Here is a 26588-nt window from a genome sequence, read left to right as displayed (position 1 = left end):
TGAGTATAGCAGTTACCTTTGTCCTCTGTTTCTTTTTCTATGTCTATCAAAAATATTAACCAACATACTTCTGTTTTTTAGGAGTTCTGCATAAGGGAGGAATGGTGCCTTCAGAGAAATGACTGAGTGCCTTTTCGGAGTGAGGCATGATGAGAATCTTCCCTAGGTATAAAGAGAAATCCTAGCAGAAGAAGCTTAATTTGGTAGGCTGCAGACACGGAAGGGATCTAGGCCCAATTAGAGAACCAACTTTTGTCTCTTTATATATTTTTTTGTTTGTGTTAATAAGTTAGAACTATTTTTTTAAACAACACACCTTGAATCCGTGCATTTTATGCTTGGAGCTCTGGGGATCCTGCTGACTCCATGTCACATCAGAAGGTGGTGTTTAGGGATCTCTGTAAGGACAACCAGGAAATCCTAGAGATCCAAGCATATGGTTAAGACTATGGAATGATGCTATGGTCCTAGAAACACCAAAGGATGTGCTTGTCCTAAAACAAAATTTGAGAACCTTGGCCACTTTTTCTAGGGCAGAGTTACTGGATGAGCAAAAATAAAATGTAAAAGGTAGCCTAAGAGTATCTTTGAAAGAGCAGCTTGGGTCCAAGTGATTGGTACATGATATCAACAATGTTTCAACAGTTGAGGTATGAGCTGTTGCAGGCCCTGCTTCTCCAACTACATTTCAATGAGATCATTAAGATTTCTAGAGCTTGAGGCATTATACAACATGGCCTGTTCTCTTGCTTGCTACAGATCTGAGATAAATTTTATGTTACCTCTGAGATTAAAGAACAACAATAAACCCTCTCTGTCCCAGCCACACAAATCTGAACTAAATAGGCTATGTCATTTTGTTGATACTACTAATTTATTCATCATTTATTTAAACAGAATATAATCCTTCAGGAAGGCAAATAGATTGTGTCACTTTTCAGACTTTCATGAACCATCTTAAGGACATCTTTGGATAGAGTTGTCACGATTACAGGGCTAGCTGCACTTTTGCCCTTTTTCTGGACTCTATGAGCACATCTTAGGCATCAGGCCTTATGCCTTTACCTATCTTGGGGTGGAATTCTACAATTTTCCCTCTCCTAGGCTGTGCTTGGGGGTACAGTTCCAATGTATCAACTGTGCTTACCAGCTCTGACTGAGTTCAAACACCTGTGATCTTCTTTTTGGGAGTCTTTGGCAAGCAGTATATAGCGATCAGACAGCCTGCTTGAACCAAAGTATTGTTTTTATTAATAATAGGAACAAAACATTTAGTGAGAAAGGACTTTAGAATAACAGTCTACACACATCTTACCTGAAGTATTACTCTTCCTTGATGGTAACCCAGGCAGACGTCCCAGCACATGCCTGTATCTTAATCCGGTTCCCCCAAACAACTTGCCCTCAATCATTTTGAAACTGCTGTAGTCCTGTTCATCCTACATTCATTCATTCATTCATTCATTCAGTAACCAGGTCAGCACACAGCACTCCTAAATTATTACAGAGCAGCTCCACTTCCATCACATGAGTATTAATGCCATCACTTGTCAGACACATATTGTTAACATCTGCCTTGCATATGACTATAACATGGATTCACACTGGAAAACTTTTCACCTGTCAGATAGTTAGTGCCCACAGTGGCACTGTGGGAGCAGTGCCTACACAAAATATTAATCCAGTTTATGATACCTATCTCATATAAATATATAGGGAAGGAGCCTGAGTCCTACAAAGGTCACTTTGCTTCCAGACAGTGCCAAGTGACCTTAAAGCTACTGCAAAGAGGCAGCTGAAGATTCCCCCAGCATCCCGGCTGGAGTGGGGTATACCGAGGCGGAGAGGGGATGTGACGGGGACAGGGAGACAGGGCCAAAGGGTGATGTGCTCTGCTGATCTCCTGTTGGTGAATGAGCCCGAAGGGATCGTTCTAATTGATGCATGTTAAAGCAGCTTTAACTTTTATAGGAGGCTGGTTTTGTGGCCAGGATTGGGGAAGAATAAAGGAGCTTCAGGGCAACCTTTATTTCTTCATAAGCTGCATCAGGTATGAGTTCAGCATGACTAAGGATTGTACCATTTGCAAATCCTTATGTGAACGGGTTACATTCACCCCGTTGCAAAGGGCCAGCACACAGCCTATGCACCACTTTAGTCTTGTTTAAGCCTTGTTGTAATGACTTGTGCCCTAACTCCATAGACATTAAGAGGTCCCTAGGCCAGATGATTTTCACCCAGTGTGCATGCCCAGTATTCTGAATATGATGTAATGGATACCATATAATCCAACTGGGGATGGTTGCTGTGGACTAGTTTCTGTATGAGTAAGCGAGAACTTCTAAAGCTATTTAACATGTCTTTCTTTAGCAGTTAATGGGCTATGAGATCCTCGGAGGATTCAGCTGCAGGAGCAATTTTCTCAGCAACTGCCATACTAGTTCCTTGGTATACGTTGAGACACAAGCCAGTATAAAATGCTGTGTTTAGATCATGGATGTATCTGCCAGCACAGATAAGGAGCTGCTTGCCAAATCTAAACATACACACAAAACATTGACTCAATCACACACAAACATAAACAAGCAAACAAATACCCCCTACCCTCTCCAATAAACTAATCAAGCCATTTCTCCTACTGACTGGGAAAGAAAAAAAGAGACAGACTGTTATTGTTATTTCACTTCTGAATTCTTGGGAGGTGTTCAGATGCTGCACTTGCTGCAGAGCCATAGAAACACATAAATAGATAGAAACATGCAGAGTTAGGAGTCAGTTGTAGGCTTATTCAAAACAGACTGAATCTTAAAAATCTTGTCAGTTTTCTTAAATGATATATCTGAATTAATCCTTTGTATTAGGTCCTTTACTACAGTCTGGCACACTAAAAAGTAACAAAATCAGTTAACAAAAATTAGGCGTAATGAGAGAAATTGATCCCTAGAATAAACTCATTAAACTCAGTGGAATTTTTTATAGCATGGATGAATTTGGCCCAGTTAACTTTTGTTTTTAAAATCCTAGTCTTACTACAGACACTTATGGGCATTAGATATTATGAATCAGTGACTGACCTTACAGTAAGATTCAAAAGAATGATTGTTTTATTTTGATAAGACACACTTTTCTTTACCTTGATTGATTTTACTTTCTAGTGATGAACCTTCAGGGTTTAATGCAAGTATTCAAGTGGTGGACAACATGAATTTTCATTAGGACATAACAAGTCTTAATATGGCTTCTGATTCATTCCCAATTTAGAAAGGCATAATACTGAAGATGTTAGAGTATTTGGAAGATATGAAGGCCAGAGATCATGCCATAAATAACGAAGAGAATAATTAAATTAGGGCCTCTTAGAATGAACATTCTAAATTAAGAACCAAAACACGGCATGTACAGTATTTTAAAAATAAACAAATGACGTAGCTGTCAATTGAGTTCAACCGAACTAGTCATATGAGTGAAGTTACTCACATGTGGAAGTGCTTGCAGGATCAGAGCCATAGGTATCTCTCCTTCTGTCTGCTACAAGCAGGGCTGGATTTAGGGACAGGCAACCCAGGAGATCACCCGGGGTGCGGGGCTTGGAGGGCGCCGGGCTTAGGGTGTTGTTTCTTTTGTTAGCAACAAAAGGGAAAATATAATGTTTGAGGTACAATGTTTCAAGTATTCCATATGTGGATTAATTTTCCACTAACCTCCTAGAATGTTGTGGACCTTTGTGAAACCTTGGAGAACCTAACAGACTTTTTGAGAACTACATTTTCCTTGAACCTCTTAGAATATTGTCATCCATGCCCTTGCAGGTATATAAGGGGCATGGTGTGGCGTGGCGTATCCAGTCAGTCAGTGAGATATAAGGATGAACTGAAGTGAAGTGAGAGCCCAGCTGCAATATTGTGAACCTTGTTTTATTGTGTAATTGTGAAAGTGTACTTGTGTTTTAAGAATTGAAGATAAGTAGCAACTAATAAAGGACATATTTAATGAGATGCCAGAGCTATCTATCAAACCCCTTTCTACACAACAATATAAAAGAAATACTGTTACTTCTTTTGCCATGCTTAACATGTAATGTGTAATGACTTTCTAAGTCTGTGGAACATAGACTTTTGCTCTTCCTCATACTGTCTGTTTCCCCCCACAGAAAATAAAAGATGCCCCTGAAGAAACCTTCAGGAGCTCCGTATAGGAAGTGAAAAGCTCAATTGCAATATAGTTTGCAGCAAGGGGCAAATCTGATGGGAAAATATTTGAAACAGAACAACATAGACCGTGCGTTAGGCAGGAGTGATCATCTCAGTGCAGAAGAAATTGAGGAGTGAAGCATAAATGATGGAAGTCCTATTACTAAAGAATTAGCAGATTTACCAAGGCTATGACAATGGTGTGAACACAAAGGGAAGAAACAGTGGCACCCAGGCAAGGATCCTTGTGCTGAATCTTTCTTCATGCCTTCTGGTTGCCATTCCCTTACCTGGTTGTGTCAGATGCAGCTTCATCTTCTGTAGATTCAGTTATCTCTCTTTGGAATACTACAAAGGATATACATCCTGTTTTCAGCATCAGCTATCAGGTGGAAGATCCTCATGGACAGTGTTACAAATCTGACCATGAAGCTGGTAAGTGACACTCTCTGGGAGAGCCGTATTGACAGCATAAGGCCAGTGAGGTACCAAGTGACTGAGGTCTATGACACCCTGACGGAACTAGCACAGTCAAGTAAAGCTGAGGCCAGAATCCGACATGAGGCGAAAAGCCTGGCAAACCAGATCTCTGACTTCAAATTTCTGGTCTCAGTTGTGATTTGTGGTTTGGCACAATATCCTGTTCCAAGTAATCATTATAAGCAAGGCATGGGGGGAGGGATAGCTCAGTGGTTTGAGCATTGGCCTGCTAAACCCAGGGTTGTGAGTTCAATCCTTGAGGGGGCCATTTAGTGATCTGGGGCAAAAATTGGGGATTGGTCCTGCTTTGAGCAGGGGGTTGGACTAGATGACCTCCTGAGGTCCCTTCCAACCCTGATATTCTATGATTCCAAACTTAGTCAATGGACATCGCGACTGCTACTTCTTTGATGAGAAGCTGCCTTGATTTCGTTGTGGCCTACAGAGACAATGGATTTGAAGATGCCATCACTGCTGCAAAGGAAGGGTGGAAAACTTAGGAGTTGAGCCTGTCTTCAAGGAAACTCGTATTCATTGGAAGAAGAGACAGTTTTGTTACGAGGACAAAGATGAGGTGATGGGAAGCTCAGAAGAAAAATTCAAGAGGGAGTTTTTTTGCTCGCTGTTGACACTGCTCAAGGGTCCATCAAAGAAAGGTTCAGACAAATGAAGCACCACGAAAAGATCTGGGGGGTTTGGTATGACATCAGTAAGCTGCCAGTGGACAGGAAAACACTCTTGAACAATTTTATGGACCTTCATTGGATGCTGACACATGGGGAATGGTTGGATGTCAATGACAAAGATCTCTATATAGAATTGGACAACATCCGTCACATTTTGCCACACAGAAAGCACTCTCCACTTCAAGTTCTCCAATTCTTTCATGATGCAGAGCTGAAGGACACATTTTCTAATGTGTGGATCGCTTTGAAGATTCTGCTCATGCTGCCAGCTACGCAAGTGGTGAGCGTAGCTTTTTGAAGCACAGGCTCATTAAAACATATCTTCGATCGACAATGGCTGATGAGAGATTGACATTGCTTGCTATTTTATTGCTTGAAAATGCCATTGGCCAGTCTTTAGATCTCTCTAATGCTGTGCTTGAGTTTGTGAGGGAAAAGGTAAGAAAAGCGACCTTTGGAACGAAAGGAATAGGGTTAACATTCTAAGGCTGTCACCTACTGTAAAATTTTTAAATACTGTTCCACCCAATGTTGGTACACAGTTCAATTTCTTGATGTTAGAATATTTTAGTTATTCTTAAAATTAAAAAAAGTTTCTGTCAGCTTAGAGGAAACTAATTTTTTTATTTGCATATATATGGCATTAATAAATACAGATTTACAGATCCTAGCGTCCACATTTATCTTCTTATATGACAGGGATAAATCATGGATGCAAATTGTGCACCAAAGTTGTGACATGGGCTACAAATGCAATAAAAAATAAGGTATTAAAAATGTAACAAATGGAGGGGTAGGGGAGGCACTGAAGACGCTTCTAGCCTGGGGCACCATTTGGTCCAGGGCCAGCCCTGACTACAAGTGTCTCTTGCACAGGCTTATATACCAAGAATTAAATTAAGTGTTTTATTACTTTCACAATCTGTAGTCCAATGGTTATGGTACAAAACTTAGGGTCTGGAAACCTGAGTTCTATTCCTTGCTCTGGCATTAACTTACTCTGTAACTTTGGATAAATAATTGCACTTTCCTCAGTTGTAAAAATAGGAATAATTATGCTTATCTATCTTCATAAAATGATTTGAGATGTATGGAAGAAAGCAACTATAGACCAGGGGTCCCTCGTATATGTCTCCCGCTTATCCGTCATTTCACATATCTGTCACTCATGAATATGGGAATGTGTTCCGATTAATGTTGGTCCTGATCCACATATCCGTCGCTTCATCTTTTGGATGGCTTTTCTGTGGGTGCTTAGTACCCACCAGCAGCCAGCATCCCCCACCCCCAGCGCCTCCTGTCTGCCGGTGGCCCTGCTTCTCCCCATCCCTCCAAGCGCCTCCTGCATGCTGAGACACAGCTGTTCCCCTGCATGCAGGAGGCGCTGAGAGGTCGCTTTGATCTCTATTGCCCTTTTCAAGAATGCAACCCCGAAGTATACCAGGGACCCCCTGTAAGTATTAATATTATTATTTTCACTTAGAATAATATTGTAAAGAAGACCAAATTCAGGCTTGTTCACCTTCTCAATACGGGCCCCAGTGTTGTCCAACTGATATGTTTGATGGGATAAATTAATAAAATTGAAAATAAATTTATATTCCATAAAATTGGGAAATAATATTCTTTAAGGCAATCTATGATGTACAGCAAATCAAAATGAATTCCACATCAGCTCACTTTGACCTTTTGTGTCCAGTTATTAAATAAAACTTTACATTATAATAGATCGTATTATAACACGTGATCATTCTGAAAAAAAAAGAATACAAATAATATAATATGTGTAAGACAATGTTGGAAAGTTTCACTTATGGTAGGAACTTGCATGACTTTAGATCCACCGTAGTCAATGGCAACGCCCTCACCCCCATTGACTTCAGTGATTGCAAGATCAAGATTTGTTGAGCTTTGGGCAAAAATGATTTGTAAGTTAATAGTTCCCAAGGTAATAGGATAACTTTGACTTTAAATAATTGTTTCATGACACTTTCCATGGTTCTGTTAGTAGAACACACCATTCTAATCCAGGACTAATCCCTTAATAAAAGTTGCTTTACTTTCTTTTATAGTTGAACCACATTCACTGCACATGCTTCTTTGTAGTGTGACAAAATAAATAGTATCAGTAACTCTAAAAAAAAGGAAATACTGACAATCTGTGATTGAAAAATGCATTTACTTTCATGTGTCTAAGTTGTTCAGTGTAAAAGGGCCATCGCCATAAAAGAATATCACACTTCCATTTTGCGCTATTCTAATTTAATAAATATATATCAGGTTTGCAGTAAATATGTCTTCTAACAACCTGCATATGTGGCATTGGTTAGATATACTAATTGTGTAAAATCTTATCCAGACGTTGAAAAACCTTTACCACTCAGCTGTGGGGTTTTCTGATATGGGTTTGATGTTGGTTGGCACAGGGAGCTTCTTTCACTTTCTTTCCCCAAACATGCCTGTGTAAGATCCAGAAAGATTGCTGCCAGCAGTGTTCCTGTGGCGGGGTAGCTAGCTTATCCAAAATAATAGGGTTCTCTGGGACTGATCCTCTGCTGGGGTAAATTGCCATAGCTCCCTTAACTTCACTGCTTCCCAGGATGGAAAATCAATGGAGTTTTGCCTGAGTAAGGACTGGAGGGTTTGGAACATTGTGCCATATCAGCACCCATTCTTGGGAATGTTCCATGTACTCATGTTGTGTCATATATTCTTGGGAATGCTCACTTGCCATCAAAAGAGAAGGGTACTGGTAGGGCTTTCTCTGTGGGGGACTTAGGAATTCATTCCCCTGTCATGTTCCATTGGCCTTCAGAGCGTGTGGCAAAGCTCCTTCTTTTTAGAACGGCTAACATTTATGCAGCAGGGATTGAGACCTGTGGCTGCAGGGATTTGATTCTCTTTCTGGTTTTGGAGACTGCTTTCTTTCTACAGTATTGCAGTTTAATATGTGTAGGGGGTGGCTGAGTGCCTTGGATAGGTGCTATTATCTGCACCTCTACCCCGATATAACACTGTCCTCGGGAGCCAAAAAATCTTACCGCGTTATATGAAACCGCGTTATATCGAACTTGCTTTGATCCACCGGAGCGCGCAGCCCTGCTCCCCCGGAGCGCTGCTTTACCGCATTATATCCAAATTCGTGTTATATTGGGTCGCGTTATATTGGGGTAGAAGTGTATTGTATATAAATCTGAATAAGTAAATAAAGCACTTGAAGACTTAATCTAGCATAATTAACTGAAGCTAATTGCAAAATATTCCCTTTTAAAGCAAACTGAATTTACAACAAAAGTTTTCATTCAAGTTGGGATTTTGTGTGTGTTCGCTTTCCTGCTAATGGCAGGAGAAATGTTCACTGCCAAATTTACATGTTGTAAGTGCTTGTTGTAACTATGTGCTGCAATGCAGCCCAGGTGGAATAATGAGGGCTCTGCAGCTTCATTTCCCTTTCACTGTTGCTGGTGCACCAACTGCAATAATATTTCAAGTCACTCCCTGTCTCTCTGAATAGTTAGGGGAAGGTCAGCTATTTTTGACTGGCCACGCCTTGATAGAGAAACAGAGTCAAGCTCTTCCATCAATGTCCTAAAATAGAAGGGCCTTTCCATTTGTCAGGCTGAAGTCAGCCTTGTGGAACACAAGTCAGGGAACACAAATCAACCCACAAGGCACAGGGAAAAACCGAAAGGCAAGGAAAGAGAAATTTTTTCAAACACAGGGTGAATTCTCCAACCAGCACCTATTGTCCACTTGCCTAATTTTTTACTTTGAGAGGGTTGATTTTTAAAATACTTAAAAAAATATTCAGATTCATTTGGAAACAAATCAATGATGAAACTGAATGTGGGGATATTTTTTGGAGGCTTCTTCGGGGCGCTGGGAGTTTTGCTCTTTTTGGTGGCCTTTGGGACAGATTACTGGCTTCTTGCTACAGAAGTTGGAAGATGTTCAGAAGGTCCAAACAATACCACGGTTAGTATGTATATTTTTTCTTCAGAATAATAGCTGGCATTAGTTTCACAGATGTGTTAATCTCTTCTTCACGTAGAAAGAACATACTGTATGGACACTAGGTCTGACTCTGGTGTTTATGGGCCTGATCCAAAGCCTACTGCACTTAGTGGATTTTTATTTACTTAATTTGGCTTTGTTCAGGCCCACTGTGCTCAGAACCACGAGGTGCGAGCTGAGCTTTTGACAAAGGAGCTATAATTGTACAGATTTTCTTTAAATAATCTGCATTCAGGTAAGATGCATTTTCAACTAAAAACCTGTATTTGATGGGATTTGATTCTGTTAGCTACCTGAAAAATACCTTGACTGTGCTCATGCATGCAGGCGACAAAGATTGTGTTTGTTTTGTGCAGGAGGAGGTGGTCACTTTCCACCATGAAGGTTTCTTCTGGAGGTGCTGGTTTCTTGGAATTGTAGAAGAGGACACTAACAATATTTGGAAATTCTGGTACAGTAAGTGTAGTTTATATTTTTACATTACCTTTACCATGTTAATGCAAAGGCTGAAATTCTTTTTCATGAAGTGAGCTGTAGCTCACGAAAGCTCATGCTCAAATAAATTGGTTAGTCTCTAAGGTGCCACAAGTACTCCTATTCTTTTTCTTCTTTATCTGGTGCAATATCTATATCTATATCTATGCTATTATCTCATAAATAAGGACTCTCTCTCTCTCTTTCTCTCACACACACACCCCAGATTCTGGCCACCAAAATGATTGCTTTTACTGCTTTGGCAGTGCAAATTACCCTTACAGCTGCCCTAATTGGGCATTCTCCTTAGGTCCAGGAATCCCCAGATGGCATGGAGCTGACAGCTGATATCCCTTACTCAGGCAAAACCCTCAGTGAGGTTAATGGGGCTTTTGCCTGAATAAGAACCTGGAGGCTGGACCCATAGAATTCAGTCTGCCACTTTAGAGAATGTGTTTAAAAGTGTTCTACTCAGCACAAATACAACTCATGATCATATAAATACTTGACATTAATGTTTAGGCTTTTTTTCCCCCTAGCCAACCAATCGCCGTCTAAGAATTGCACACATGCCTACCTTTCTCCATTTCCTTTTATCCGAGATGAACACAACTCAACCTCCTATGACTCTGCAATCAGTAAGTACTTTCTCGGCTTCAAATGTATACAGTGCCTATAGTTTCAGGAAAACAATTTGGATACTTCAGTATGAAGTAGCTTTACCATTTCACGCAGTTTAATTAATGGAGCTTTGGAATTTCATAGTCCATATGATTTTAAAATGTGTTTGGAAGTAAAAATGTAAGTAAAAATTCTATCATTTCATTTCACCAGGACTGCACTGCTCATTTCTGGAAGCCATAATATTTAGGTTACTATTCAGCAAAGACTTAAGCACATGCTTAACATTAATCATGTGAATAATCCTATAGAAGTCAATGGGACTACTCACATCCTTAAAGCTAAGCATGTGCTTAAGGCCTTTGCTGGATAGGGGGTATAGTTTCCAAATGTGAAATTTCCTTTTTAAGAATCTGTTCTTCTGTTTTTCCAATAAACAAAGTATCTTTCCCAAAAAAATCTTAAAATTGAAGATAATATAAGAATATAAAAGAACAATTTAGTGTCTTCAAAGAGAAGATTTATTTTAAACTCCACTAAACTAAGAGCCAGTCTCATAGAATTAGACTGTTCATGTGATGAATTATCCTATTGCATTTATTTATGCTTTTCTCTGATTGGTTGAGTTAGTGGTTCCCTCAATGTTTTTTGTTCCTGTGTCTTTGTGTTGGGCTTTGTAATGGGGTTCGATCACTGCTGGGATGCCTCCTTGTGCCTGGGTCTAGAGATCAGCTCTTGCTTGGTCTAGCTCTCCCTTCCATTAGTTCCTTGTACTGTGCCCCTTCCCCCTGCTGGGATTTAGGGTGCTCCCTCTCCGTGACTCGGCCTTCCAGCCAGATCATTATTTAGTCCTCCTCTTCCAGGTGTCAGCATCCGATGGGACAAGCTGTCCATATCCCATGTCAGACAGTCTCTGGTCCAAGTCCAGGTCCACTGGCTGGTAGGGAACCCTGGCTCCCCACTGTCTCCAGGTTCCAGCCCAGGGACCCGATGCCTAGCAACCACCATCTACTCAATCTCAGACCCCATTGCTATTTCCCTGGGCACCTTCCTACCTCACTTCTTTGTCTTCTGCCCCACCTCAGGATTTACCAACGCAAGCTTCTTCTATTTGCAGTGGCTACCCCACCCCTCTTGGCTTCTTGCCACTCTGTAGTCCAGGGCTTACTCTCCCCATAGATCTCCTTTCCTCTTGCCAATTCCCTTTCTCTCTCTGGAGTGACTGCAGAGCACCTCCCTATAGCTCCCTCCTGCTCTCAACTTCCAGGCTTTATATAAGCCCCAGCCTGCTCCTGCCCAGGTGGGCTTCATCTTCAATTAGACTTTGTCCCTGGTTCTCCTCGAGGTGCAGCCTATGAGGTCAATTGGCCATATTTAACCAGCTCATGCCTTGTGTGGGGTGAGTATGGATACCTTCTATCCTGGAGTTGCTGAAGCTGGGCTTGCAAGTCATCTTGCTCCATCTCTGGGTCACCCACCATGAGAAGCAGTTTACTCTTCTCTTCCATGGTGTTCTGGTACTTCTGCTAATACTCTAAGTCTTGTGAAGCCACTTGCATGGCTTGCTCTACAGCTACCAACTTCTCTTGTAACTCCTGCCTTGGTCTGCTCTCCCTCAGCAGCCTTTCCCTCAGGATCTGAGTTCCCCACTGTATATTGGTTAGCCTCTGTAATTGTCCTAGTATCATTCAGTTTTATCTTCATGGGACCATTTCTTCCTTCTAGTTCCTTCCCACTTTCTGTCATTACAAACCTGTTGGCCTTCTCTGCTACTACCACTACTATGCCCCATATTGAGGGCAATTGGCTCTTTCTTTCTTGAAACCTGGCCCCTTTCCTGGCTATGTTTTACCTTCTTGTGAGGACTATGCTTCCTCACATGTCCCAATTCCTCACAGGAAAAACAGGCACCTCCCCTTCCTGCTCTTGCAACAGGTGGGACTCTTAGTCTGTCCTGTGTTCCTCCCATTAGGACAAACCTTCTTGTCATGAACTAGGTATACCTATTAGTAAGTGTTTTCAGGAGCTGATTCTTGTAGCATATACTGCTTACATAAGAAAATAACTGTACTGTCAACAGTTCTGTTGACGTTTTAAAAATATTAACTAGTAGTCCAGGAGGAGGTCAAACGTGGCCAATCAAGGTCACAGGTCAAATCCATGACTTTACGGCACACCAGAGAAATTTGTCTTTCCAATGACATATTGTGGAACCTTCCTCTCCTAATACCCTAGGAGGAGTTTGCATTCAACTAATCATTCATAAATTCATAAGGAATCCCCAAATTACATTATATGATTACACAGAAGTCGACAAACAAAGAATAAGAATGGGAGAAAGGAACATCATCAACATTTCTTTTTAATTTTAGTTAATATTTGCCAATAGATCCATTGCTCAAATATAATTTACTTAGCAATATTTTATATTAGGAGATTAAAAACAGAGAAAATTGTACAATAGGTGATATCCCAGGAACTCTATATTCAGAGCCATCCCTACTGTACAAATAGATACAGTTGGATTGCTTCGGAGCTCATTAAAATTCTGGTAAGAAAGAGATTGTTTCTGCATCCAGTTCATGGCACACAAGTTCATTTTCAGCATCTGAGTCTAATTTTTTATTAGAGCAGATATTTACATTCAAGAATATTTTATCATGATCATAATAACCCCCTTTGCTATTTAATGCCTTTTTACATTATCATCGTTTTTGCTAGTACAGAAACTTACTCATCTTTAGTCTAGCACTTCCATATCCACAATATTTTAGTAGAACAAGCTTTTGACAACTTGCAGGATCAACATTTGTTAAATTTAGAAATACTAGAAGTGTATCCTCTTATTCTTAACATACCCTGGGTGAAATCTTAGCTCTGATGAAGTGGATGGCAAAACGCCTGTTTATTTCAATAGAGCCAGGATTTCACCTATTACTTTTTGTATCTATTTGGCAGTGTCCAATATTGTATCTCAACTAACCATACAACAAAAGGAAACTATTAAAATATTGATATTATTGCTTCCCTTTATCTGTGCTTCTACTGTTTGCTGATGGTCCCAGCTTACCTTAACCTCAAGGTTGCAAAACAAATTCTATTATAACCCCCATTTTCACATGCTTATAACTTTCTCAGACATTCACCCTTGGAGGTAAAATCTTCCAGTTTGTCTCTTCCTGAAGGTGAACTATTTATTTTAAGGAATCCTGCAAGCCACATTTTAACTGTGAAACTGTGGAGGGAAAAAAAAATCACTTTTCCTTCTGAAAAAAATGCTAGCCACCCTTTTTGGAACATGCATATTGCAAAAGAGATGCTCTAAGCCAGTGGGTCCCAAACTTGTTCCACGGCTTGTGCAGGGAAAGCCCTTGGCAGGGCAGGCCAGTTTGTTTACTTGCCACGTCCGCAGGTTCGGCTGATTGCGGCTCTCAGTGGCTGCGGTTCGCGGCTCCAGGCCAATGGGAGCTGCTGGAAGTGGCGTGGGCCGAGGGACGTCCTGGCTGCCGCTTCCAGCATCTCCCATTGGCCTAAAGCAGCTAACCGCAGCCACCGGGGAGCCACGATCTGCCGAATCTGCAGATGCGGCAGGTAGACAAACCGTCCCGTCCTGCCAGGGGCTTTCCCTGCACAAGGAGTGGAACAAGTTTGGGAACCACTGCTCTAAGCTCAAACAAAAGTTATGGGATTGATGCAGGAATTACTGGGTGAAGTTTTATAGCCTGTGTTATGCAGGAGGTCAAACTAGATTATTTCAGTAGGCCCTTCTGGCCTTAAAATCTGTGAATCTGAGTAAAAACAACAACTGAAGTTTTAAAGCTAAAACTTGTGTGAAAAAATATATGTATGCATGTTATGCAATTTTCAAAATTTTTTCTCTAAGCTATTTATTTTTCAAGCCAAGTAAAGGCACAGGATTTGACCCTGTATGTGCGATTTGACTTTAATGGGCTTTGCATCATATCAGAACAATTTGGTGCTAGCTGCAGGCTGTAGTAGAAACACTAATATTCATGCTTTTCCGGTCCCACACTGAGATCAGTTATTTGTGAACATCATTTCCAGTTTGCCCAGCTAAAGCTGCTCAGGCAGAGAAAAGAAAATAGTCTCCCAAGGCCAAGGAGTTTCTAAACCTGGAAGATTTAAGTAGCACACAGGAGGCCAAATTCCCTGCTGGGATAACTCTGTTAATGTCAGTGAAAATTTGGCCCAAAGCATTTAGGGGCAACAGTTCAAAGGTGCCTCAATCCACCCTCCATTTGTTTGCTTATTCCTTTGCATGCTCAGTTTTCAAGCTGTAATGCTTGTATGCTCAGTGACAGTGATCAAAAATGTGCACGCAGATGGAGGCCTTAGAGTTTATGGCTGTCTTTAAACACTGGTAGATACATTTAATATACAAGTTTATAAAACATCAGGCACAGAGACCAATTCATTCTGCTGCTGAAACTCAGGCTGCAACGCCTTCAGTGGGCAACTCGGGTAGAGATATGGTGACACAAGCCACCCAGAATCTTGGCTTTTTCGGAGATTTAAATGTACATTGTAGTGTTCCTGGTTTTCTTGCATTGTTGCCCACGCTTACATGATCAGCTTTTAACAGTTAGAGTCACAGCTTCAAAACTGTAACTTGTTACACTTTATACAGTCATCATTATTTTGTGCTACTTTACACGTTCACTTTTGTAAACACCATATGTCTTTCGGTGATAGAATGACAGTTTACAATGACAGTGTGCAGATAATAGGCAAACACCTACAGACTCTCGCTGTACTGCCACTGGATCCACTTGCACTGAATTTTATAAAATAATAAAAGTTACAAACGAACAATGAAAGAAAACCAAAATTATTCTGTGCATAAATAAATGAATCAATCGTCAAAATACATTAATCAGAAACATGTACGCTCATTTTTAGCCACGTAATTCTCATGATATTGGTGGGAATCGCACAGATAATGCTGAACACTACTTTGAAAAAGTAAGGATATGGTATTAAAATAGTAATGCAGTGATATCATTATTAATGTATTCTATCTCATGACTTATACCAGATCACTTAACACCAAAGTTCAAGTAGTATCACCTATGTTGTCGAATAACTTGCTACAACATGTTTTTTGAATTAAAGAAATATTATTATTATTTTTTCAAATCTGGAACTGATTGTGCAGGTCTTGCAATGCAAATAGTCCTAATTTGCACATGTAATCCCATTGGCCTCTTTGGGACTCTTCCCAAGAATGAGGGTTGTAACATTTGGTCCCTAGTCAAGACATTCATTTGATTTTAAAATTGATATTTCCAAATTGATTTGCAAATAAAGAGCCATTCCTCAATTGTTTTAAATCGGCATAGCTCCTTTGAAGCCAACTCAGAAAGCCACTGAATTTATACCATCTGAATAATCTGACATGTAGCTGTCATAAATATAAAGGGAAGGGTAACCACCTTTCTGTATACAATGCTATAAAATCCCTCCTGGCCAGAGGTAACATCCTGTTACCTGTAAAGGGTTAAGAAGCTCAGCTAACCTGGCTGGTACCTGACCCAAAGGACTAATAAGGGGACAAGATACTTTCAAATCTTGTTTGGGCGGGGGAAAGGTTTTTATTTGTGCTCTTTGTTTATGGGGTTGTTCTCTCTTGGGACTGAAAGAGGCAAGACAGAAATCCATCTTCTCCAACCCATCCTAATCCAAGTCTCCAATATTGCAACCAGTATAGGTAAGCCAGGCAAGGCAGATTAGTTCATCTTTTGTTTTATGTGAATTTTCCCTGTGTTAAGAGGGAGATTTATTCCTGTTTTCTGTAACTTTAAGGTTTTGCCCAGAGGGGGATCCTCTGTGTTTTGAATCTGAATACCCTGTAAAGTATTTTCCATCCTGATTTTACAGAGATGGTTTTTACTTTTCTTTTTTTTTTAATAAAATACTGCTTTTAAGAACCTGACTGATTTTTCCAAGAACCAGGGGTTTGGGTCTTTGATGATTTTGTAACAAATTGGTTAGGATATTATTCTCAAGCCTCCCCAGGAAAGGGGGTGTAGGGCTTGGGGGGATATTTTGGGGGAAGACGTCTCCAAGTGGTCTCTTTCCCTGTTCTTTGTTTAACACGCTTGGTGGTGGCAGCATACTGTTCAAGGACAAGGCAAAGTTTGTACCTTGGGGAAGTTTTTAACCTAAGCTGGTAAGAATAAGCTTAGGGGGTCTTCCATGCGGGTCCCCACATCTGTACCCTAGAGTTCAGAGTGGGGAAGGAACCCTAACAGTAGCCCTTACTAGCTTTTTTTCCTCATCCTATCTATTTATAGTCTGTGTTTTGTACAGTACTGAGCACACACTGTCAGCACTTAACATAATACATAATGATATGGATGCAGAATGACCATAGAGATTAGGAGAATTTCAGTTTTTTCAACTATTATGTTTTAATGACTGAATCAAATTTTTGGCAGCTGTGTTCCTGTTTTGAGACCAACCTAATAGAACTAGCATACATGTCTAGTCGATTAGTCTGTGAAATATTAGCCCTGGCATTTGAAAATAAAAATGTCATATGTTACCTCTAAGGTTTCTATCTCCAGGGCAAGAATTGTTTTGTATAATACGGGCACATATTTGAGCCCAACAATCTTCCAGCTATACATTTCCAAGGAGAAATATTTAACAGAGAAATGTATCAGCAGCATGAAAATTGTGTTTATTTTACTGTTAAGATTCAGTGTTTTGTTTTGTTTTTAAAAGAAGTAATTATTACTCAGCGGTAATTGCTGGTAATAGAAATCTTATGAAAAAAAACTGTCTGGCAAGATTTATACTGTTTCCAGCTGGGTCTCAGAAAGGATTGGCCCAATACTCACAGGATGGGCCCAACTGATCTCCCTTACATTGGTTTTGACTTCAGAGGAACCACTCCTGATTTACACTGCTGTATCAGGCCCTCTACGTCTAGCTTTTATTTTATATTTTTGGGGGGACATTTTGATACTTCTGTCCCTGGCAGAACACAAGAAGGCAAAGAAAAACAAAGTTTAGTTCAGTATTGGAGTTTGTGGGTTAATGTTCAGGTCAATTCTTCTCCAAATCAGTTAGCACTCCTTTTTCATGATTGCATACACCTGTACCCACACACATGTCAAAAGGGCTTTTGGCTTTACAGTATTTTAATAAATGTATCTTTTGCTTTAACTTGTTGCTTTCTATAGACAAGTGGTTCCCAGACTTGTTCCGCCACTTGTTCAGGGAAAGCCCCTGCCGGGCCAGGTTAGTTTGTTTACCTACCGTGTCCGCAGGTTTGGCTGATCGCAGCTCCGATCACGGCTCCTAGTGGCCGCGGTTCGCTGCTCCAGGCCAATGGGGGCTGCAGGAAGCAGTGGCAAACCGGCCCGGCCTGGCAGGGGCTTTCCCTGAACAAGCGGCGGAACAAGTTTGGGAACCACTGCTATAGACTCAGAAATCAGAAATGTATTCAGTATGTTCTCTGAATGGACCAAATTTTAAGGCATTTGCAGCTAGAATTCTAGGTGTTGCAGAAAGATTAATAAAATAATTGGAATAGTTTCATGAATTTGGTATTAAGATCTCCAGCTAGAGATCTGTGCACACCCTTGTTACAGTTGTATCCTCAACTAGCCTATGCCAGAATATCTTATTTTATAGATTCTGGGGTATGCATCGCCCTTGCACATGATGTGTGTGTTGTGGACTATTCAAGTCCTGATTCTCTGCATAACATTTCACAATATATTTGTCACCAGTGATACTTTGGATGCCCTCTTTCTTTGGAAAATCCTCTCACATCCCTTGACATAAGCTTTAAAACAGCTGAGAGTAATGCTTAATGAAGCCAGTATGATCATGTCCTATCATGTTTCTCTACCTCACTGACACCGTTGTACTGCTGTAGTTACATTAGGCACCCTTTAAGTCTTCCTAGATCAAACATACCACTACTTTTCTTCTTTATCTGTAGTACAGGTATGCATTAAAATACCAGATCATGAATTCCTTTGCTAGCAGGGGTAGAGAGCTATTTCCCCCAGCTACCACGGGAACCATTTCTCAATATTCAGTTCACTGCTGAAGACCAGCCACTTCAGCTAATTAATAAATGATGTAGAGAAGCTCTGAAGGGAATCCCCTTAATCCTCAGTTGGTGGGTTGATAGGGTTTTTGGAATAAAGCAGGCTAATAAGGGAACAAGAGAATCAACCTGAGTGCTTCACTAGTGACTGAAGATGTTGTTCTTCAGGAAAAATAAATAAAAAGACAAAATTACATGCCAAGCAATTTGGAAAACTGGTAGCACATGAAAATGTTAATGTTCCTGTGCTCTATTCTGAATGGAGCAGAGCACAAAGACAGACAGCCTGTTCTCCTGTTTTGTTCCAAGCACGATTATATTTTCAGGCTTGCCTGACACTCCCAAGGGAAGTTCTGTGTCGAGATGAAGGGAAAGTTTGCTGAACTGATTTATGGAACTGTTAAGTTTTAAATTATTGCACCATAAAATGGTGGTATGTAAGATAAATACTGTCTATAGGGTTACCTCAGAATGTGCAGTATTCCCTTGTACTTTCTTACTTTGACTTAAATACTACAAATACAGTACTGAAGTTAGCTAACTCAGTACATCTGGGAAATTAATTTACTTAGGATCTGATTCTTCCACCCTGGCTACGGTTGAGTAGTACCTTACTTTGAGCCAGAACATAGCCTATCCTAAGCACTGTCTCAAGGGAGTAGAAGGGGTGTAAGACTCCCTTTAATCCCTTGCACAGGCACACAATACTATCGCTTCTTGCAAGCAGTCCCCCCTGAACTACTATGTCCCTCCTTACATAGGTGTAGAGAGGGAGGGCATGTGGAGAGCTTTGACTCTGCTCCCTTCCCCACAAAATGCCTGGCAGCACACTGGCATGTAGAGGAATGCACGCTGCAACCCTTATAGACCGGTTGTAGTTTACTCACTCTCCAGAGCAGCAGGGAGACAGAGAGATAGTGATTTGGGGAGTTATAATCTCCCCATCCCAGGCAGCTTCAGGCAGCACAACAACATACTGTCCCTTTCTATGGGCTGTTTTGCAAACTGATGTCCAAATTCCTATGAGTAGTAGTGGTTTGACTTTTGGCGTAAGGTATTATTCAGTTTGAGTAAAGACTGCATAATTTGACCCTTAGTTTTCCCAGGTGGTTGGCAAGTTTTTACATATCATTCCTGTGCAATTTGGGAGTATTTTGTAATTTCATTTTGGGCACCTGTGGTAGCACATGTCCATGGCTCAAAATGCATTAATGCAGAGTACTCGTTTTATACACAATCAGTCTAAAATAAAATGGCAATGTTACATGAAAATCAAGTTTTGAAACATTTAAGTTTTTGTTCTTAGACAGGCCCATCAATGTGGTTTCTAAACATCTTCCAGAGTTTAAAATAATGACAAGAATGTGTGTTACATAATCAGATAAAGATACTCTCTATTCTGCCCCCAAGGGGAGTGAGTTAGGTGGGATTTGGTGTATTTATTCCAGAGATGCCAATAGATTAAGTGTTGCTGTGTGGGAAAGCAAGGTCAAAGAAGTGGGATATGCATTTGGATCTGAAGGTAGTGAGGTTCGTGGTCATCCATAGTTCCCGTTGGAATGTATTCCAAAATCAGTGGTCCACCACCAAGAATGACCTGTCTCCTGCACAAAGAAGCCCTTAGACCGTTGCATTGTTATTGAGAAGTAGAGTTGGCGAGATCTTGGATAATGAGGGAGTCTTTTAGTTATCCTGGGTCTAAGTGTTTAAGGACCTGGAAAATGAATACTGAGGTCCTAAAGTTAACTCATTGTTCAGTAGGAACCCAGCGGAGTGGAAAAGTACTGGGGTACTGTTGCTGACAAGGCAAGCTACTCCATTCTGACCTGTTACAGCCTTTTCAAAGGATGATGGTTTCAAGCCACCATATATGGAATTGCAATATTCCAGTCTGGAAGTAATGAAGGAGTTCATGGACACCTGGCCAAGTTGGCATGGTGTTTCCTAGCTAGTGATTGATGAATGAATATATTTTTTGTGGCTGACACTATGTGGGAGGCCAGTTTCAGTGGACACTACAGAAGGACTCTTAGACTTCTGACTACCTTAAAGTCTGGGGGCAAACTTCCTTGACTAGTGGAGACATCACATAGTGACAAGCACTGTAAAATCTTTCCCTTTAACTACCAGAATAAATTCATTCTTGCTTGAGTTTAACTTCAGCCAACTCTTTCACAGCCATATGCTGATCTTGGCTGGATAGTGGAATAGCTGAATGACAGAGGGCTTAATGGATGAAAGATAAACAGTTGAGTATCATCTAAACATTGTTGGCATTTGAGTCCATAGAGACTCACAGTTTGTCCCCATGCCACTTGTAAATACTGAATAGGCTAGGAGAGTGGTCTGAATCCTACAGAACACCACAGTTGAGAGCTCTGGTACCAGGAGAGAAGTTGCCTGTTACCAGCTTTTGGGTGCAGCCCTTCAGGAAGAAGGCACACCATTTTAGAGTGTTTCCCCAGACAAGTACCACAAATGTCATTGACAACTGAGTATTTCATTACCAGTAGTGCTTCCCTCCATGTATTTTACTATGACTTCTTCTTTTTCCTTTTTAAGAGACAATGGTTTGGCAAATAAATAGTGGATTTGAAAAATCCCAATTTTTGATTTTGCAAAGTTATATACTCTTGCCTGTCAGACTTTGCTTCACTTTCTAGTGTGCAAAATTGGCAATTAATGTGTTGTTGGCTGCAAGAAAAGAGTTTGGGATCGTCATAGAAGTTTGCCATTATTTTTACAGGCATCATAGGTAAATATTTTAAACAAAAAACCTGGAGCCATATATACAAATGTATATACACACACAAACCACCTGTCACATGTAGATGTTAGCAGTATTTAGTTTATACTAATAAGAAAGTTATGTTAGTAGAACTGGGAAAGCTTTCCTTACTCAAGTGAAGGTTTTAATGAATCTGAATTAGTTACATTTGTACTCCCTTTGTGTTCATTTTCCATGAACATTTAAGCAATTCAAGGTCTGCTCATAGAATTTTCACACAAAGCAAATTTCAAAGCTGCCTGTATGAGTACTTCCAGAAAGTAAATATTCAGATTACATACCAAAATTTTTATGCTGGAGGTGCTTGTGTTCTTGTCCACTCAGAAAACAGAAACAATTCCATGTGACTTTTCTGACCAACCATAAAGATACAGAGGAAAGCTTTTGCCAGGTATGTTTTTGCCAATATGTCCTTCTCTATATGTGACTTCCAAGTCTCCTGAGCCATCAACACAAAATAGTTGGGTGGTTATAGACTAGTTTTGCAGCTTAGGTTTTAAATGGGGAAGTAATGTCCAATGGGCCTGCAGATTTTCATGAAACTTCCTGAACTACCCATGTGAATATCACAATATGACACTTCTTCAAAGGCCCAAGACTGAAGGCCTTGAGAGATTTATTCCTTCAACCCGTGATTCACTGTCCATTAAAATAAATCATGTAAGTATGTGTTTACCTTTAAATATGTGCTTCAATGCTTTACTGAACTGGGGCCCTAGTTCCCAGGAGATCTCTCCATCAATGTTTATCTGTGAAGGAAGAACCCTTTGCGCTGGCTGTGAACCTAAAAATACAGTTAGCTGCTCTGATAGCCACTTTAGGACAGATGATGGAAGGGCAGTCCTTCCTACCCCTGAGCTGGCCCATGGATGCTACAGGAATATGATTACCTTTCTGAAGATTTGTCTGATTAATATTTAAATCTCTGTTAACAAGAAGGTATTAGTTAACATATTATAACTAACACATTCTAAAAGTCTACCATAGACAAGGCAGTGTAAACTTCAACACAAGCTAAGCTGGTCAAGTTAAAGCCTGTAGACTTTTAGAACATATTACTTAGAAGGTGTTAACTAACACCCAACAGTGCACCTTAAAATCCTAGTCTAGATAAAATCGGAGTGACTCCAGAGTGGCTGCTTCTAAAGAGCTGTAAATTTGAAATTTTCAGTTTACAAATCCAAATGTAAAAGCTGCTTAGTTGTGTCATGCCAACTAATGGTCAATGGTACTAAGAAGTCACTTTTTCTTCGATGTTATCTGGTTTGCATGCTTTTCCTTAGCCAGGTAGAAATATTTTTACTGACTGAATTTCCAGAGCTCTGCAGTTTTCAGATCCAGAGTTAGAGATTGTAACAACTCCTAATTTGACTAATGGGCTGCATTAGTACACCTCTTCTTAAATTTACAAGAGGAATTAATTTTGCTATATTAGCCTTTGTCAAATGATGACTTAGCTTAAGAGACGTGCAATTAACCAGTTAAAAAATCATTGTTAGAAATACTTTTTTGGCCCATGTATCACAAAACTCTTAGCCCATTTATCACCAGCTTCATCCATTAATTCAGCATGGATTGTCCTTGACTAACAGGGTTTTCTGAAACTTTACATTTTGAATTTAATAAAGTACAAAGAGCTTTACTGACAGAATGGGTCTGATTAAAAGCACTTAGTTGTTCTTCAGAAACATCATTTACATTTTTGCTGTGATAGGTTTCTTAAAAACTATTCAGGGCCGGATCTTAGATTGTTGAGTGGTGATATTTCAATATGTTACTACTTTTTCCCCTCTTCAATTTGGTAGAACAATTGTACCCAGTCAAGCTGAGCAGTGATCCAAACGTTTCCTGGCTACCGTTTTGGTGCACCATTTTTTAAAGTACTTAAATTTGGTCAAGTAAATGAACTTATTAAGCATACATACATTGCGTAAATACAGAGTTCCAGGGTTTCATACCCCTCTATTATATATTTCATGATCACCAGATAAAATCTAGGGTTCAAAAGTAATTCAGTCCATGTGGTAAAATGTATACTCAATGGAAGCAGTCCTGGAATGACTGTTTGGTTTGATAATAAGAAAAATGGAAATAGAAAAAAAATCTTTACTACAAAACTGTATTTGAGTTCTAAGGATGTTTGTGTTCTTTCCCTCTTTTCTGGTTGCCAGTTTATCGTGGTATCTGGACTGTGCTCATGCTCCTGGGGGTGATCACTGTTCTGGTGGCCAGCTTCTTCATCATCTGTGCAGCTCCCTTTGCCAGCCATATTCTATACAAAGCAGGAGGAGGCATTTTCATCGCTGCAGGTGGGTATCATGTACACTCAGTCAATGGTAGCTGTCAACACAGTGAGGCTGTTTTCCCCACTTTTAAATATCTACCTGATTAGCCCCAGTAGTAAAAAAAATCCTATACTTCCGTGCTCTGGGTACGTCAAGGGCCTCACTTGGAGATGCTATTTCCAATGTTTCTTAGACATACATCTGTATAAAAGTTACTTTTGGGTTAAGATAAAGACCCCAAGATTTAAGTTAAATCACACAATTACATTTCAATTTTAGACTACTTTTCACAAACAAAATGAAATAATATTTACTAGTGCTGCCCATCGTAACGTGATTTCTGAGTGCTTGATTTAAGGTGATATTTTTGCAAGAAAAACGATCATAATGGACTTTGTTGAAGTTGCAAGCCCCAGTACATTCATATGAGCATTATATCAGAAAGATTTTGAATGAGATTGGAGTGCATGGGAGTATTGTTTGTAAAGTGAAACTTGAATAAATAGTAGCTCTAAAAAAATTATCAACGAAGGATGGCTTATAGCTGACTTCCCATCTCCTTGTGAAATTGTAACCTTAAAGACTCTTCTGACTCTCTGGTGTCCCTAAATATGTCCCCTTGTTAAAGTTCATGTGTTGATTTAGATTTCATTTGTTACACACTTAGCATATTGTCCTTTTTTAACGTTTTCTTTATTGAAAATGTCAATTACTATCCAGGAAATATGATGAAGAGCAAAATATGACTTGTACAGGAATAGTAACAGCCCAGGTAAATTGAGCAGAACAATAAAAAACTGGAGACGTTTTTGTGTGTTTCCATTGGTTCTTGCACATCAGAGTACAGAAAGAAAATTTTCCAAAGGGATGGTGTCCAGATGTATAATATACATTAAAATAAACACAAACAACATATATTCAAATATGCTAAGGCAAAGTCCATTTAGGCCTATTAAACTGAGGACGGATGTATGTTGAGAAAATTTCAAAACTATTGGCCAAATTGCAAGGTGAAAGTGTCCACTGCAATGTAAGCCCAGGGTTAGTTGGGACATGAATCAGATGACCTGTGTTAGAGAAACTGGGGCTTGAGTGTCTACACTCATTCTTAACCCTACATTAAGACTTTTCTAACTGGGGCTCGAATTTGGGGCTCTGGCATCTACACTACACTATGCAGACCCGAATCAAACCAACCATATCCCAGACTCCCTAGTGCCTTTCTGAAATGTGGCTACTGTGGTCCTTTTGAACATGGTTCAAAACCTGGTCTTTTTGAACATGTGGGAAATCTTTACTGCTCACCTTGCACGTTAGAGGAAGTTTGAACAGCCTGCCAGTGCAGCCTGTCGAGCAACATGGAGATCCCTCTTCAAGAAGTTCTCTTGCTTGCGCTTTCACTCCTGTGTGAGAAAACAGGGAGAGGTGCTGGTAGACATTTTGGCAGCCTCTTCTGACCCACCAAAGGCACCTGATAGAGCTTTGGAGGAGGAAGAGGAGAAGGCAGAGGAGGAAGAGTCCACTGGCATGGCAGACTAGCACTGTCTGCTGCTGCTCAGTGCCCTTATTATAGCCGCTGATGCCCGCTGCTTAGACCAGCGCTTCTGGCACAGGGTCACAAGCACAAACTGGAGGGATCACATCGTCATGCACACCTGGGATTACCAGCAGTGGGTCCAGAACTTTTGCATGAAGAAAGCTACATTTCTGGAGCCTTGTGAGCAGCTTGCCCCAAGCCTTCAGCGTAAAGATACATACATGAGGCCTCCCTTGCCGGTCCAAAAGTGGATTGCTACAGCCATCTGGAAGTGGCCACCCGAGGGCGCTGTAGGTCCATTGCCAACCAGTTTGGTGTTGGAAAGTCGACTGTGGGTAAGGTGGGGGCAGAGGTTTCTGAGGCAATCAGGCATGTCCCAGATGACTGGAAAAAGGCTAATGTAGTGCCAATCTTTAAAAAAGGGAAGAGGAGGATCCTGGGAACTACAGGCCAGTCAGCCTCACCTCAGTCCCCGGAAAAATCATGGAGCAGGTCCTCAAAGAATCAATCCGGAAACACTTACATGAGAGGAAAGTGATCAGGAACAGTCAGCATGGATTCACCAAGGGAAGGTCATGCCTGACTAATCTAATTGCCTTCTATGATGAGATTACTGGTTCTGTGGGTGAAGGGAAAGCAGTGGATGTATTGTTTCTTGACTTTAGCAAAGCTTTTGACACGGTCTCCCACAGTATTCTTGTCAGCAAGTTAAAGAAGTATGGGCTGGATGAATGCACTATAAGGTGGGTAGAAAGTTGGCTAGATTGTCGGGCTCAACGGGTAGTGATCAATGGCTCCATGTCTAGTTGGCAGCCGGTGTCAAGTGGAGTGCCCCAGGGTTCGGTCCTGGGGCTGGTTTTGTTCAATATCTTCATAAATGATCTGGAGGATCTGGAGGATTGCACTCTCAGCAAATTTGTGGATGATACTAAACTGGGAGGAGTGGTAGATACGCTGGAGGGCAGGGATAGGATACAGAGGGACCTAGACAAATTGGAGGATTGGGCCAAAAGAAATCTGATGCGGTTCAATAAGGATAAGTGCAGGGTCCTGCACTTAGGACGGAAGAACCCAATGCACAGCTACAGACTAGGGACCAAATGACTAGGCAGCAGTTCTGCGGAAAAGGACCTAGGGGTGACAGTGGACGAGAAGCTGGATATGAGTCAGCAGTGTGCCCTTGTTGCCAAGAAGGCCAATGGCATTTTGGGATGTATAAGTAGGGGCATAGTGAGCAGATCGAGGGACGTGATCATCCCCCTCTATTCGACGTTTGTGAGGCCTCATCTGGAGTACTGTGTCCAGTTTTGGGCCCCACACTTCAAGAAGGATGTGGATAAATTGGAGAGAGTCCAGTGAAGGGCAACAAAAATGATTAGGGGTCTGGAACACATGAGTTATGAGGAGAGGCTGAGGGAACTGGGATT

General features: G+C 40.7%; 1 protein-coding gene across 2 annotated transcripts in view; it reads left to right on the top strand.

Moving 5' to 3' along the window:
- Positions 1-4948: 4948 nt before the first annotated feature.
- The window catches only part of TMEM182 (transmembrane protein 182), a gene marked incomplete at its 5' end in the record, with an annotated part of 33648 nt that continues 12008 nt past the window's right edge, over positions 4949-26588 (top strand). The window contains 4 exons of one of the 2 annotated variants that reach the window (XM_084621491.1): positions 4949-5794; positions 9727-9826; positions 10384-10482; positions 23511-23648. In XM_084621491.1, coding sequence (XP_084477617.1) covers positions 5690-5794; positions 9727-9826; positions 10384-10482; positions 23511-23648 — 442 coding nt within the window. Of the gene's footprint in view, positions 5795-9190; positions 9332-9726; positions 9827-10383; positions 10483-23510; positions 23649-26588 lie in introns of those variants that run through there. The other variant, XM_084621490.1, reaches the window with a different exon arrangement.

Source organism: Lepidochelys olivacea, assembly GCF_965140295.1.
Source record: "Lepidochelys olivacea isolate rLepOli2 genome assembly, chromosome: 1".
Taxonomy (NCBI): domain Eukaryota; kingdom Metazoa; phylum Chordata; order Testudines; family Cheloniidae; genus Lepidochelys; species Lepidochelys olivacea.
Note: the sequence above shows the minus strand (reverse complement) of the source record. Positions and strands in the feature narration are given on the sequence as shown.